General features: G+C 36.0%; 1 protein-coding gene and 3 long non-coding RNA genes across 11 annotated transcripts; all 4 read left to right on the top strand.

Moving 5' to 3' along the window:
* The first annotated feature begins 674 nt into the window (after positions 1-674).
* Positions 675-7241, top strand: LOC121788765. 2 transcript variants are annotated; one of them, XR_006047916.1, is made up of 7 exons: positions 675-764; positions 922-1034; positions 1124-1220; positions 6383-6601; positions 6715-6786; positions 6886-6991; positions 7078-7240. It is a non-coding gene; the product is annotated as an uncharacterized LOC121788765 (long non-coding RNA). The 2 variants fall into 2 exon arrangements; XR_006047917.1 differs by having other exon boundaries at positions 678-764; positions 942-1034; positions 7078-7241.
* LOC121788766 lies at positions 5250-6383 on the top strand. Of its 2 annotated transcripts, none has more exons than XR_006047918.1 (4): positions 5250-5354; positions 5444-5582; positions 6010-6144; positions 6293-6383. It is a non-coding gene; the product is annotated as an uncharacterized LOC121788766 (long non-coding RNA). The 2 variants fall into 2 exon arrangements; XR_006047919.1 differs by having other exon boundaries at positions 5434-5582.
* A 2617-nt stretch (positions 7242-9858) lies between the features above and the next one.
* Positions 9859-12646, top strand: LOC121788763 (protein MOR1-like). Of its 6 annotated transcripts, XM_042187375.1 has the most exons (8): positions 9859-10016; positions 10331-10401; positions 10506-10577; positions 11115-11257; positions 11349-11424; positions 11520-11646; positions 12107-12149; positions 12287-12646. In XM_042187375.1, the coding sequence occupies exons 4-8, from the start codon at positions 11183-11185 to the stop codon at positions 12395-12397; spliced, it is 432 nt and encodes a 143-aa protein (XP_042043309.1). In that variant the 5' UTR covers positions 9859-10016; positions 10331-10401; positions 10506-10577; positions 11115-11182; the 3' UTR covers positions 12398-12646. The 6 variants fall into 6 exon arrangements, 4 of the variants coding, with proteins under 4 accessions (XP_042043309.1, XP_042043308.1, XP_042043310.1 ...); XR_006047913.1 differs by lacking the exon at positions 10506-10577 and having other exon boundaries at positions 12100-12149; XR_006047914.1 differs by lacking the exon at positions 10506-10577 and having other exon boundaries at positions 12097-12149.
* A 512-nt stretch (positions 12647-13158) lies between these two features.
* On the top strand, positions 13159-14191 carry LOC121788764. Its single transcript, XR_006047915.1, has 3 exons — positions 13159-13213; positions 13295-13465; positions 14118-14191. It is a non-coding gene; the product is annotated as an uncharacterized LOC121788764 (long non-coding RNA).
* Positions 14192-15330: the final 1139 nt, after the last annotated feature.

Below are 15330 nucleotides of genomic sequence, written 5' to 3'. Positions count from 1 at the left end.
TGATTTGGAATTAGAAAGTTCTTTCTACAGTTTTAATCTTACTGATTATTAGTTTTCTGCAGATGTGAAGGTAGCAGTGAAAAACAAAGTTCCTCTTGTAAGGTCGTTGACTTGAGCTGTGTTACATTCTGTATTGAAACAAGTAACACAGCGACCATACCTAAGGTTCACGAGGAATATGTTCCCTCATTTATTTTGGAGGTAAGTTAGAAGCATAATCTGTTTCTCTCAACCATGCATATTTATTTTGTTTTTTTTTCAATTAATTACTTCTTTAACACCTGATATTGATCATTGAATCAAAATATGTCTCGGAATCTCAATTGTTTGTAATGAGTAACTCCGTTGTAAAAAAACTTTATATTCCACTGTTCCACAAAGAAATATGTCAGAGATGACTGATGAATTAATAAAATATCTTATTCTTCACTTCTAGATTTTGCGTAGCTAAAAGTACATTGTTGCAAAAAGCATTATCAATTTTTTATGCTAGGAGATATTCTAATAGGAACTTTGGGATTCTTTATGCCAGATGAACATGAGAGATCTTGAAGTTAATAGTTCTCATTTAGCTTCTTTTCATGGAAGCAGATCTTCTAATACTTGTATATTATCTAAATCCGATGCAGTGGTCTAGGCAACTGGTATGCTGTTTTATCTTATGATGCATCTGGGCGTCTATGCCTCCACCCATGGGCAAGGAGCTGTATGGGAGCTCCTCCCTTTTTGGAAAATGAATGTTCACTGCTTAGGGATGTATTAGGGTGAGATAATCTCTGGATTTTATTTTTAATTTTCTGCTGTATATGCTGCTGATTAGTTAGCTTCCAAAGCATATTTTGGTTTCTTTTGCACTAAAGAAAGTTACTTAAAAGGGCATATCTAGTACATTAACTTTCCTTGTTTAATTTGCCGGTTAAGAAATATATTATTAAAATCAGAGGAAGAGCTGCCGAGGAACGATCATTCTGAACTTGTGGGTGAAGGCATTTACGTAACGTCTAAGAAAACCATCGGGAAGGTTAAAGTTCAAGGTGTATAAGTGGTATTGCAAGAAAATTGTTTTCTGCTTCTTGTGCATGGCTTGTATTTAACTGTACAAAGTTTTTCTATTATTTTTCAGTTCGTAAAGTGAAAATGGGGACGGAGCAACCCACTGGTTGCATGTTTACATCTTTAAAGTCTTCATCCACGGTGAAGCTGGAAACATTTCAGCAAAGGTTATCAAATGTTAAATTGGTTGTTTCATCCAACAGAAAAAAAGGAAAAAAAGAAAAAAAGGAAAAAAAAGGAAAAAAAGAAAAGAAAAAAAGCTGATATTGTAAGAGGCTCTCTGTATTGCATAGAAGCGTTGCACACTTAATTGTTGGGACTCGTAGATACTTGAGAGAAGTACCCAAGCTCATAAAGTGCATCAACTTATGAATTGGTGCAAGGTATGCAGGTTTCTTACATTCATTCATTCTATCATATATCAATATGGATTCTTGTTTCTCATTCAATCTAACTTCTACTCGGATTGTATATCTTGTTTTTGATTGCAGAACCATATTCTTGTTTGTTGAGATTGAAAAGTTCACCCGAAGAGGATGCATTGGGAATGTAACCGGTATCTGGTGAATCTCGTGTCTTTTATGTTTTGTGTCTCATTCTACTTCTAGGTCATATGTTTGGCAGATCATTGATAAGTGAATTATACTGCTCTTGACATGCAGCTTGCCAGATGGATTTGGAGATGATCTGATAATCGAAGTCCATGATTCGAAGGGAAAGTATTGCGGGCATGCTCTTGTTCAGGTGGCTGACATTTCTGATGAATCGGTACTTGATCTTGAGATGCATACACAAAGCTCAGGTATCATGAATGTGCATTGCTGGTTACCTGGAATGGCTATATATGTTTCCACAATTGTTAAATGCATTCTTGCTTTTCGATCTTTTAGATACCTTTCATACGTTATTGATATCTCCACAGCAACAGTAGATTATCTTGATTTGGTGCACGACATTCTGCTGCCAGTGGTAATCAAAGACAAAAGTAAGCTCACATTGAGTCACTAAGTGGTAGGTCGTTATGTGGCAAGTTGTCGTTTTGTTATCATTTTTACATTTCCTGGTTATTGTATGATAGTATCTAATTTAATGTCTTGATTGTTTTCCTGATCAGGCCCGTTTTCTGGGAGAAGTTTCTGTTCAAATTGAGCAGATATTCACTCTAATCTTCGAGAATTTCAAGTAACTTGATGAATCATCGATGTCGGGTATTAAAGATGTATTCGGACCTGCAACAGGATTGGCTGCACCTGCACTTGATCCAGCTTTGAAGCTCTACAAATGGTTGCATGACATTCTTTCCCCGAGGTGCACTTAAAGCTATGTAGATATTTCCATGTGGGAAGGTGCCGGTGCTCAAACCGTCGCCTCTTTGTCTTTCTCTTTTGAATATAACTGTGATGTTTCTCTGCAGATTGCTGCGAGAAAAAGGTCAATCAGGCACTTGTTTGAAATTGATGAGTTCTTTTCGACTAATAACGAAAACATGTTATTGGATCCCGTGGCTGTCTCCACAGCATATATGAAAGGAAAAACTATTGCATGGGTCTCAAGGTAAAAAAGAAGAAATTTTCTTTATTATGATTTGGAATTAGAAAGTTCTTTCTACAGTTTTAATCTTACTGATTATTAGTTTTCTGCAGATGTGAAGGTAGCCGTGAAAAACTAAGTTCCTCTTGTAAGGTCGTTGACTTGAGCTGTGTTACATTCTGTATTGAAACAAGTAACACAGCGACCATACCTAAGATTCACGAGGAATATGTTCCCTCTTTTATTTTGGAGGTAAGTTAGAAGCATAATCTGTTTCTCTCAACCATGCATATTTATTTTGATTTTTTTCAATCAATTACTTCTTTAACACCTGATATTGATCATTGAATCAAAATATGTCTCGGAATCTCAATTGTTTGTAATGAGTAACTCTGTTGTAAAAAAACTTTATATTCCACTGTTCCACAAAGAAATATGTCAGAGATGACTGATGAATTAATAAAATATCTTTTTCTTCACTTCTAGATTTTGCGTAGCTATAAGTACATTGTTGCAAAAACCATTATCAATTTTTTATGATAGGAGATATTCTAATAGGAACTTTGGGATTCTTTATGCCAGATGAACATGAGAGATCTTGAAGTTAATAGTTCTCATTTAGCTTCTTTTCATGGAAGCAGATCTTCTAATACTTGTATATTATCTAAATCCGATGCAGTGGTCTAGGCAACTGGTATGCTGTTTTATCTTATGATGCATCTGTGCTTCTAAGCCTCCACTCATGGGCAAGGAGCTGTATGGGAGCTCCTCCCTTTTTGGAAAATGAATGTTCACTGCTGAGGGATGTATTAGGGTGAGATAATCTCTGTATTTTATTTTTAATTTTCTGCTGTATATGCTGCTGATTAGTTAGCTTCCAAAGCATATTTTGGTTTCTTTTGCACTAAAGAAAGATACTTAAAAGGGTATATCTGATACATTAACTTTCCTTGTTAAATTTGCAGGTTAAGAAATATATTATTATAATTAGAGGAAGAGCTGACGAGGAAAGATCATTCTGAACTTGTGGGTGAAGGCGCTTACGTAACATCTAGGAAAAACATCGGGAAGGTTAAAGTTCAAGGTGTATAAGTGGTATTGCAAGAAAATTGTTTTCTGCTTCTTGTGCTTGGCTTGTATTTAACTGTACAAAGTTTTTCTATTATTTTTCAGTTTGTAAAGTGAAAATGGGGACGGAGCAACCCACTGGTTGCATGTTTACATCTTTAAAGTCTTCATCCACGTTGAAGCTGGAAACATTTCAGCAAAGGTTATCAAATGTGAAATTGGTTGTTTCATCCTACAGAAAAAAAAGGAAAAAAAGAAAAAAAGGAAAAAAAAAGGAAAAAAAGGAAAGAAAAATAGCTGACATTGTAAGAGGCTCTCTATATTCCATAGAAGCGTTGCACACTTAATTGTTGGGACTCGTAGATACTTGAGAGAAGTACCCAAGCTCATAAATTGCATCAACTTATGAATTGGTGCAAGGTATACAGGTTTCTTACATTCATTCATTCATTCATATATCAATATGGATTCTTGTTTCTCATTCAATCTAACTTCTACTCGGATTGTATATCTTGTTTTTGATTGCAGAATCATATTCTTGTTTGTTGAGATTGAAAAGTTCGCCCGAAGAGGATGCATTGGGAATGCAACCGGTATCTGGTGAATCTCTTGTCTTTTATGTTTTGTGTCTCATTCTACTTCTAGGTCTTATGTTTGGCAGATCATTGATAAGTGAATTATACTGCTCTTGACCTGCAGCTTGCCAGATGGATTTGGAGATGATCTGATAATCGAAGTCCATGATTCGAAGGGAAAGTATTGCGGGCATGCTCGTGTTCAGGTGGCTGACATTTCTGATGAATCGGTGCTTGATCTTGACCTCATCTTTGGTTTTCTATTATTTTTGAAACAGATCCGTGTGTGTGTCAAGGGGTCAAGTTTTTCTGCTTGTTTTGATGCAGGGGAATAAGCATTGTCAGTGTGTTATATCTCGGGAACCAGAGCATGAAAAAGCTGGGAAAAATACAGCTATACATCAACTATTCAACCACTGCAGATGAAAGTAGTTGCAAGGTATGCAGATGAATATAGTTACAAGATATATGCAGATGTTTTATAGTTCATGCTTAACGCCTATTTCGTACAATATCAAGATTCCATCCTTCGGGGAGAGTGGCATGACTAACTATGTGTTATGTCTAGTGCATATACATCTGTAGCAGAAACTATAGCTTACGACTATGTTTTGGAGACTGCGATGAGAGGCCAACAGTTTCAGCAAAGAAACTTGTTGCTACATGGTTCGTGGAAATGGTTGGTGGATGAATTTGCATCTCTTTTGGCGTTTTAGATGCTTACACAAAGCTCAGGTACCATGATTATGCATTGCTGGTTACCTGGAACGGCTATATATGTTTCCACTATTGTAAAATGCATTCTTGCTTGTCGATTGTTTAGATACCTTTCATACGTTATGGATTTCTCCACACCAACAACAGATTTTCTTGACGTTGTGCACGACTTTCTGATTGAATGCCTTGATTGTTTTACTGATCAGGTCCATTTTTTGGGAGAAGTTTATGTTCAAATTGAGCAGATACACACTTTGGTCTTTGAGAATTATCAGGCACTTGATGAATCATCCACCAGATGAATGTTAAAGATGTATTCGGCACTGCAACAGGATTGGCTGCACCTGCACTTGATCCCTTGGCTGTCTCCACAGCATATATGAAAGGAAAAACTAATGCATGGGTCTCAAGGTAAAAAAGAAGAATTTGTCTTTATTATGGTTTGGAATTCGAAAGTTCTTTCTACAGTTTTAATCTTACTGATTATTAGTTTTCTGCAGATGTGAAGGTAGCAGTGAAAAACAAAGTTCCTCTTGTAAGGTCATTGACTTGAGCTGTGTTACATTCTGTATTGAAACAAGTAACACAGCGACCATACCTAAGGTTCACGGGGAATATATTCCCTCATTTATTTTGGAGGTAAGTTAGAAGCATAATCTGTTTCTCTCAACCATGCATATTTATTTTGATTTTTTTCAATCAATTACTTCTTTAACACCTGATATTGATCATTGAATCAAAATATGTCTCGGAATCTCAATTGTTTGTAATGAGTAACTCCGTTGTAAAAAAACTTTATATTCCACTGTTCCACAAAGAAATATGTCAGAGATGACTGATGAATTAATAAAATATCTTTTTCTTCACTTCTATATTTTGCGTAGCTATAAGTACATTGTTGCAAAAAGCATTATCAATTTTTTATGCTAGGAGATATTCTAATAGGAACTTTGGGATTCTTTATGCCAGATGAACATGAGAGATCTTGAAGTTAATAGTTCTCATTTAGCTTCTTTTCATGGAAGCAGATCTTCTAATACTTGTATATTATCTATATCCGATGCAGTGGTCTAGGCAACTGGTATGCTGTTTTATCTTATGATGCATCTGTGCGTCTATGCCTCCACTCATGGGCAAGGAGCTGTATGGGAGCTCCTCCCTTTTTGGAAAATGAATGTTCACTGCTGAGGGATGTATTAGGGTGAGATAATCTCTGGATTTTATTTTTAATTTTCTGCTGCATATGCTGATTAGTTAGCTTCCAAAGCATATTTTGGTTTCTTTTGCACTAAAGAAAGATACTTAAAAGGGTATATCTGATACATTAACTTTCCTTGTTAAATTTGCAGGTTAAGAAATATATTATTAAAATCAGAGGAAGAGCTGGAAACATCTTTAAAGTCTTCATCCACGGTTAAGCTGGAAACATTTCAGTAAAGGTTATCAAATGTGAAATTGGTTGTTTCATCCAATAGAAAAAAAAGAAAAAAAGGAAATAAAAAGAAAAAAAGGAAAAAAAAAGAAAAGAAAAAAAGCTGACATTGTAAGATGCTCTCTATATTGCATAGAAGCGTTGCACACTTAATTGTTGGGACTCGTAGATACTTGAGAGAAGTACCCAAGCTCATAAAGTGCATCAACTTATGAGTTGGTGCAAGGTATGCAGGTTTCTTACATTCATTCATTCATTCATTCATATATCAATATGGATTCTTGTTTCTCATTCAATCTAACTTCTACTCGGATTGTATATCTTGTTTTTTGATTGCAGAATCATATTCATGTTTGTTGAGATTGAAAAGTTCACCCGAAGAGGATGCATTGGGAATGTAACCGGTATCTGGTGAATCTCGTGTCTTTTATGTTTTGTGTCTCATTCTACTTCTAGGTCATATGTTTGGCAGATCATTGATAAGTGAATTATACCGCTCTTGACATGCAGCTTGCCAGATGGATTTGGAGATGATCTGATAATCGAAGTCCATGATTCGAAGGGAAAGTATTGCGGGCATGCTCGTGTTCAGGTGGCTGACATTTCTGATGAATCGGTGCTTGATCTTGACCTCTTTCTATTATTTTTGAAACAGATCCGTGTGTGTCAAGGGGTCAAGTTTTTCTGCTTGTTTTGATGCAGGGGAATAAGCATTGTCAGTGTGTTATATCTCGGGAACCAGAGCAAGAAAAAGCTGGGAAAAATACAGCTATACATCAACTATTCAACCACTGCAGATGAAAGTAGTTGCAAGGTATGCAGATGAATATAGTTACAAGATATATGCAGATGTTTTATAGTTCATGCTTAACGCCTATTTCGTACAATATCAAGATTCCATCCTTCGGGGAGAGTGGCATGACTAACTATGTGTTATGTCTAGTGCATATACATCTGTAGCAGAAACTATAGCTTACGACTATGTTTTGGAGACTGCGATGAGAGGCCAACAGTTTCAGCAAAGAAACTTGTTGCTACATGGTTCGTGGAAATGGTTGGTGGATGAATTTGCATCTCTTTTGGCGTTTTAGATGCTTACACAAAGCTCAGGTACCATGATTATGCATTGCTGGTTACCTGGAACGGCTATATATGTTTCCACTATTGTAAAATGCATTCTTGCTTGTCGATTGTTTAGATACCTTTCATACGTTATGGATTTCTCCACACCAACAACAGATTTTCTTGACGTTGTGCACGACTTTCTGATTGAATGCCTTGATTGTTTTACTGATCAGGTCCATTTTTTGGGAGAAGTTTATGTTCAAATTGAGCAGATACACACTTTGGTCTTTGAGAATTATCAGGCACTTGATGAATCATCCACCAGATGAATGTTAAAGATGTATTCGGCACTGCAACAGGATTGGCTGCACCTGCACTTGATCCCTTGGCTGTCTCCACAGCATATATGAAAGGAAAAACTAATGCATGGGTCTCAAGGTAAAAAAGAAGAATTTGTCTTTATTATGGTTTGGAATTCGAAAGTTCTCTCTACAGTTTTAATCTTACTGATTATTAGTTTTCTGCAGATGTGAAGGTAGCAGTGAAAAACAAAGTTCCTCTTGTAAGGTCATTGACTTGAGCTGTGTTACATTCTGTATTGAAACAAGTAACACAGGGACCATACCTAAGGTTCACGGGGAATATATTCCCTCATTTATTTTGGAGGTAAGTTAGAAGCATAATCTGTTTCTCTCAACCATGCATATTTATTTTGATTTTTTTCAATCAATTACTTCTTTAACACCTGATATTTATCATTGAATCAAAATATGTCTCGGAATCTCAATTGTTTGTAATGAGTAACTCCGTTGTAAAAAAACTTTATATTCCACTGTTCCACAAAGAAATATGTCAGAGATGACTGATGAATTAATAAAATATCTTTTTCTTCACTTCTAGATTTTGCGTAGCTATAAGTACATTGTTGCAAAAAGCATTATCAATTTTTTATGCTAGGATATATTCTAATAGGAACTTTGGGATTCTTTATGCCAGATGAACATGAGAGATCTTGAAGTTAATAGTTCTCATTTAGCTTCTTTTCATGGAAGCAGATCTTCTAATACTTGTATATTATCTAAATCCGATGCAGTGGTCTAGGCAAATGGTATGCTGTTTTATCTTATGATGCATCTGTGCGTCTATGCCTCCACTCATGGGCAAGGAGCTGTATGGGAGCTCCTCCCTTTTATGAAAATGAATGTTCACTGCTGAGGGATGTATTAGGGTGAGATAATCTCTGGATTTTATTTTTAATTTTCTGCTGCATATGCTGATTAGGTAGCTTCCAAAGCATATTTTGGTTTCTTTTGCACTAAAGAAAGATACTTAAAAGGGTATATCTGATACATTAATTTTCCTTGTTAAATTTGCAGGTTAAGAAATATATTACTAAAATCAGAGGAAGAGCTGGAAACATCTTTAAAGTCTTCATCCACGGTTAAGCTGGAAACATTTCAGTAAAGGTTTTCAAATGTGAAATTGGTTGTTTCATCCAATAGAAAAAAAAGAAAAAAAGGAAATAAAAAGAAAAAAGGAAAAAAAAAGAAAGAAAAAAAGCTGACATTGTAAGATGCTCTCTATATTGCATAGAAACGTTGCACACTTAATTGTTGGGACTCGTAGATACTTGAGAGAAGTACCCAAGCTCATAAAGTGCATCAACTTATGAGTTGGTGCAAGGTATGCAGGTTTCTTACATTCATTCATTCATTCATATATCAATATGGATTCTTGTTTCTCATTCAATCTAACTTCTACTCGGATTGTATATCTTGTTTTTTGATTTCAGAGTCATATTCATGTTTGTTGAGATTGAAAAGTTCACCCGAAGAGGATGCATTGGGAATGTAACCGGTATCTGGTGAATCTCGTGTATTTTTTGTTTTCTGTCTCATTCTACTTCTAGGTCATATGTTTGGCAGATCATTGATAAGTGAATTATACTGCTCTTGACATGCAGCTTGCCAGATGGATTTGGAGATGATCTGATAATTGAAGTCCATGATTCGAAGGGAAAGTATTGCGGGCATGCTCGTGTTCAGGTGGCTGACATTTCTGATGAATCGGTGCTTGATCTTGACCTCATCTTTGGTTTTCTATTATTTTTGAAACAGATCCGTGTGTGTGTCAAGGGGTCAAGTTTTTCTGCTTGTTTTGATGCAGGGGAATAAGCATTGTCAGTGTTTTATATCTCGGGAACCAGAGCAAGAAAAAGCTGGGAAAAATACAGCTATACATCAACTATTCAACCACTGCAGATGAAAGTAGTTGCAAGGTATGCAGATGAATATAGTTACAAGATATATGCAGATGTTTATAGTTCATGCTTAACGCCTATTTCGTACAAAATCAAGATTCCATCCTTCGGCGAGAGTGGCATGACTAACTATGTGTTATGTCTAGTACATCTACATGTGTAGCAGAAACTATAGCTTACGACTATGTTTTGGAGACTGCGTTGAGAGGCCAACAGTTTCAGCAAAGAAACTTGTTGTTGCTACATGGTTCGTGGAAATGGTTGGTGGATGAATTTGCATCTCTTTTGGCGGTTTAGATGCATACACAAAGCTCAGGTACCATGATTATGCATTGCTGGTTACCTGGAACGGCTATATATGTTTCCACTATTGTAAAATGCATTCTTGCTTGTCGATCGTTTAGATACCTTTCATACGTTATGGATTTCTCCACACCAACAACAGATTTTCTTGACGTTGTGCACGACTTTCTGATTGAATGCCTTGATTGTTTTACTGATCAGGTCCATTTTTTGGGAGAAGTTTATGTTCAAATTGAGCAGATACACACTTTGGTCTTTGAGAATTACCAGGCACTTGATGAATCATCCAGTTGATGAATATTAAAGATGTATTCGGACCTGTTACAGGATTGGCTGCACCTGCACTTGATCAAGCTTTGAAGCTCTACAAATGGTTGCATGATATTCTTTCACCCGAGGTGCGCTTAAAGCTATGTAGATATTTCCATGTGGGAAGGTGCCGGTGCTCAAACCTTCGTCTGTTTGTCTTTCTCTTTTGAATATAACTGTGATATTTCCATAGGTTCTTAGTGTAGGCCTATCATGGATAGTTTCTGCAGTGGACGACTTTGGTACTTTTCATATTAAGCTGAAGGTGCTCCAAACTTATCGGTTTTAACATGCGTGATAATCATTTTCCAGGATTTAATTGACTTATGCAAGGACGTCGGTTTACAATCTAGTGCAGCTACACCTAGAAATGCAACAGTTTGTTAGTCCAGGTGTTACATTTTTTAAACTCAGTCACTGGATGTGTTGCGAGGGAGCTTATTAGTGTGGTTTTACTGAAATCAAAATAGTCAAATCTGAAGAGGAATTAACTGTTTTTTTTCTCTTCTTGAAGATATACAGGGATTTCTGTCTTATGGGGATACATTTTTTAAAACTCAGCTTTCATATCTGGGGATGTGTTGGGAGGTGGCTTATTAGAGGGGTTTTATGGAAATCATAATAGTCAAATTTGAAAAAGAAGTAACTGTGTTTTTCTCTTCTCGAAGATATAAATTGATTTCTGTCCTATGATAAACTTGCTTTACTAAGTACTCTTGACGCCGAGTATGACAATAATCGGTACGATTAATTTTTTTGGGTGTGTAAATTTACAAATATTACCCTTTGCATGCATCTGCAGCTTTAAGAAGGTTGATAAAGTAACTGATTCTACATCAACTGCGGTGAGTGGTGGCATCACTGGCATGGATGGTCTTCCACGTTAAGATATCAGTGAAAAGACTACCCCCCCTGTTAAAAGGCTTAGAGGGTTCTGATTTGAAGGTTGGTTAAATGTAGTATATGTTTGTTAATCATCAAATCTATGAATGATTTATGAGGGTATGCTGTCAATCTGACTTTATCTTCTGTCTAGGTCCGCTTGGAATCTATTGAAAGTGTGACCAAAATTCTGGAAGAGGCGAACAAACCTATTCTGCCTGCTGGAACTGGTACGTTCAGTGAAAAATTTGAAACAACTATCAACTTTTGTATATGGAGTATATAATTATCTACATGATATGCCCTTTTATCTTTCTTGTTTTAGGAGATCTATTTGGAGCTCTAAAAGGGCGTCCACACGACAGTAACAACATTTTTTTTATTATTGCTACTTTGTCCACAATCGGTGCTCTTACGACTACAATGGACTGCCAGTTGAGAAGTCAGGCAAGGTACTCTCGTATAGTAGTAGTTATACTATTATTAAGAGTCTCTTGCGTTAACTATCTGTGAGTTACAATCCAAATATTATAAATACTTGGGATCCTTTAGATAATCTTGAAAACGTCAAAGACAATATTTGTACCTTTAAATCCCAATATTCAAACTCTTCTGTCATGTACATAGCTCCTGTGAGGCTTGATCATTTACATGAATGTGCCTCATGCAGGGCATTCTTTCAGATGCCTTGAAAAGCCTTGGCGACACAAAAAGCATATGCTTGAGTGTACAATGAGAGTACCAATGCTTGGTGCTGCTCATCTCGATAAAATGGCCTGTAGTCATTTTAGAAAATAGTGTTTTTCGACCTCCTGCTTTGAGTATTGTTAACCTCACGCTTGCTGATGTCTTTAGCGTTTAGCTACCATATATTATTCTCTCAAACGCTGAAATAGGCATAGAAGGGTGTAGGGATCTTTTTAAATGGCTATCAAGAAGACAACTTGCTGGATTGGTGAGTTCCCTTGATGAAATAAAGCTGCTCAAACCCACTGCATCTGCTATCACGGTTTTTCATTATGCAAGGTTGTTATTCTGTAGGTAGCTGTGTATCAACTTATGTCTTAGGATATTTCTTGGTTGCCTTTCCAGGATAAATTAGCAGGTGGTTGTAAAGCGGCTGAAGCATGCTTTAATGAAATATTGAGAGGGTTTATGGACAAGAAACGGTATGAACATCCAAATTTTTGGTTACTTGATTGATGTTGGCCAACTCTTTTAGCTGCTAGGTGGCGCTAGACCTATCTTATATCTCTTCCCTTATATGTACCCAAAAATTTGAGATATATACAACATTTTGCTTTAGCTGTTATTAGCAAACGACTGAAGCCATATGGAGCTCTTCAAGGTATTATGCTACTTACATTTAACTCATTCATCTCCTAGTAAAAAAATATATTTATGTTTTTCCACTTTTCCATGTCATTATATTGATTTTTTCGTGCCACATCCATTGCAGATAATTATGAATCTGGTAGATCTGTTTCGTCAAGGTCATCAGGTAAACAAATTTTTGTTCTTTTACTTATTTTAGTCTGTTGTTCTTGTAGATGTATTTGATTAAATAATTTACTTTTTTCCTTTTTGTAGGTACACCGGGTGCTTTTTTATATTGCAAATGCTAAACCAAGTTTTGGAAGATATCATCCTTTTAGGGGCGTGGTGGATGGAATGCTTTACTTCATTTACTGTTGGCATTATGTTTTGTTTATTTTGTTAGATCTTAATAGGGGGCATTCTTTGGTGAAAATTATGCAGGTCATAGCAATTGCCACAACTGAAGGATTCAAGAATGAAGCTAAAAACATGCTAGTTGCATCTGGTGACATTGAACATACATATGTTCCAACTCAACATCTCATACGTCTAGTGTAGAGGCGAGGAGTCCTGCAACTGATTTAGTTCTACTTTCCCTGCTTTTGAATCTATGTTCTTTTACATCTACCGTCTTTGATTAAATCTATGTTCTTTTACATCTACCATCTTTGGATAGACAACGACGTGAAGAGGAGTTGAAAGGTAGGTTTTCCAAAAAGGGTTCTCTGCAATCTATGTTGAATCGACTAAACATGTTTTTGGAACTTATGTTTCTTTATTTAGGAATGGAAGTTGTCTTCTTATTTAATGAATGTCCATGGCCATAAAATTGCTTGCTATACCCATGTGATGAAAAATGGTTGATGTTATTTCCTCTAATTGCTTGGCGGGGGTACACATCTTTTCGTAAGGATGAAACTGAATCCTCTGGCATATGGCATTCGATGGGATGAGGTATATTCCAGAGTTAATTATTTTAGTTAGTGTAGAAACATTCCTGTCCTTGGTCTATGTGATTCTTAGTGTCTAAATTGTCCTCCCCCCCATGGCCTGCTTGCTATATAAAAATAGCAAAATCGTTAACATAAATACAAAAATAAAAATACGGAGTGTGGAAGTACTCTGATGTTTTCCTTTTAGTATGATATGATCTAATATTGTGAACATTACGTCCTTCCCCTTTTCCTTCTTCTCTGTTTTAAATATGCATGCCACAGTTCTTGCCTTCTCAAAGCAGCCTTCACAGAGTTTCATACGTTTAATGTAATGAAGTGTTCATACTATCAGACTTATCTTCCTTTGATAACGACCTTCTCATCAAACATTAGGGGTAGTTCGTGGTCCACATATGGGAGATAGAATTAGAAATGTAATAGAAATGATATGGTATGGTCTAATCTTGTAAACATTACCCCCTCCCCCTTTTCCTTCTCCTCTGCTTTAAATATGCATGCCATAATTCTTAACTTCTCAAGCAGGTTATCTGAATTTTTATACGTTTGACATATCTTGCTTTGATCATGACCTTCGCATCTTGCTTTGGAACACCCCATACAGATATTTTGGCTAGGACTGTAAATGTGATTATCGAACCCTGTTCGAACAGGTATTGGATATGGGCCTCCTTACCCTTGGACAATGGGAATTCTTGGTTTCTTGCTGAGATTTATGCAATGCCGAAATTGAAGATGATCCTCAAATTTGAGATTGAGGTAATTCTATATTATTTGGTTGCTTCAGTTTTCTATTTTTATTCAATGGTACTATTGGAGGTTGATTTTGTAATCACGATAATAGTATGCTACACCTAGCCCTCATTCATACGGAACTTTGACCGGGGATGACAAGTGAGTTAGCTTAGGATATTCTGACCAGCTTCCTTATGCTCAAGGCCTTTACAAGGACAATCAGAATATGCAGTTAGTCAAGTCTCTCCACATCCATCACACTTGTATTAAATACTTACTGACGATCTATTACTTTGCAACAAACTTTTGTATTGTCACAGGTACAACAACTAATATTAAAAACCAAATGGTTGTCAATAAGAGGCTTTATACTATGGCTTCATTCCGGTTTCCATGGATAGACAACTGAAGAACTTTTCTTGTAGATATATTCCTTTCCAATGTGAATTTTTGACTAAAGAAGTTATGCTTTTTTAAATTACAGATTATGCAATGGAGCCTAGATAAACAACTAAAGAAATTGTCTTGAAGGTATATTTCTTTCCAATGTGAATTGATTACTAAAGAAGTCATGCGTTTTTACATGGCAGGACTATAATAGTATGTAGTGTTTGTAGTGTGTGCAGTACTTGCATGTGTATTTTATGTATGTGTGCATGTCATTTTTTTTTTTGTGTATGTGGAGCGCGTGTATATTAATTTTATAAATAATATCTGTATAATGTCGTATAGTGTGTTGTGGAAATAGTGAGTGTATTGTGTATGTGCGCTAATAGTGCGTATTTTGTATATTGTATTGTGTGCAATATGTATTTTATGTAGAGTGTATGTATTTTGTGTATAATGTGTGGAGTATATGTATAGTGTAGTATGTGCATAGTAGTGTATTGTATAGCCTACATGTATTTTGCTCGTGTGTGTATGCGTGCAGTGTGTGCATTGTGTGTGTATTTTTTTAATGTGTGTGTAATGTGGGTAGTACATTTATAGTTTGTGGTTTGTAATTGTGTGTTGTGTTTTGTGTGTGTATGTTAAATGTGTGTATTTTGTGTCTTTTTAATGTGTTTATTTTATGTAAAGTATGTAATATAGTGTCTTGTATTTTGGGGTAGTGTATATTGTATAGTGTGT

Source organism: Salvia splendens, unplaced genomic scaffold, assembly GCF_004379255.2.
Source record: "Salvia splendens isolate huo1 unplaced genomic scaffold, SspV2 ctg1139, whole genome shotgun sequence".
Lineage (NCBI taxonomy): Eukaryota > Viridiplantae > Streptophyta > Magnoliopsida > Lamiales > Lamiaceae > Salvia > Salvia splendens.
Note: the sequence above shows the minus strand (reverse complement) of the source record. Positions and strands in the feature narration are given on the sequence as shown.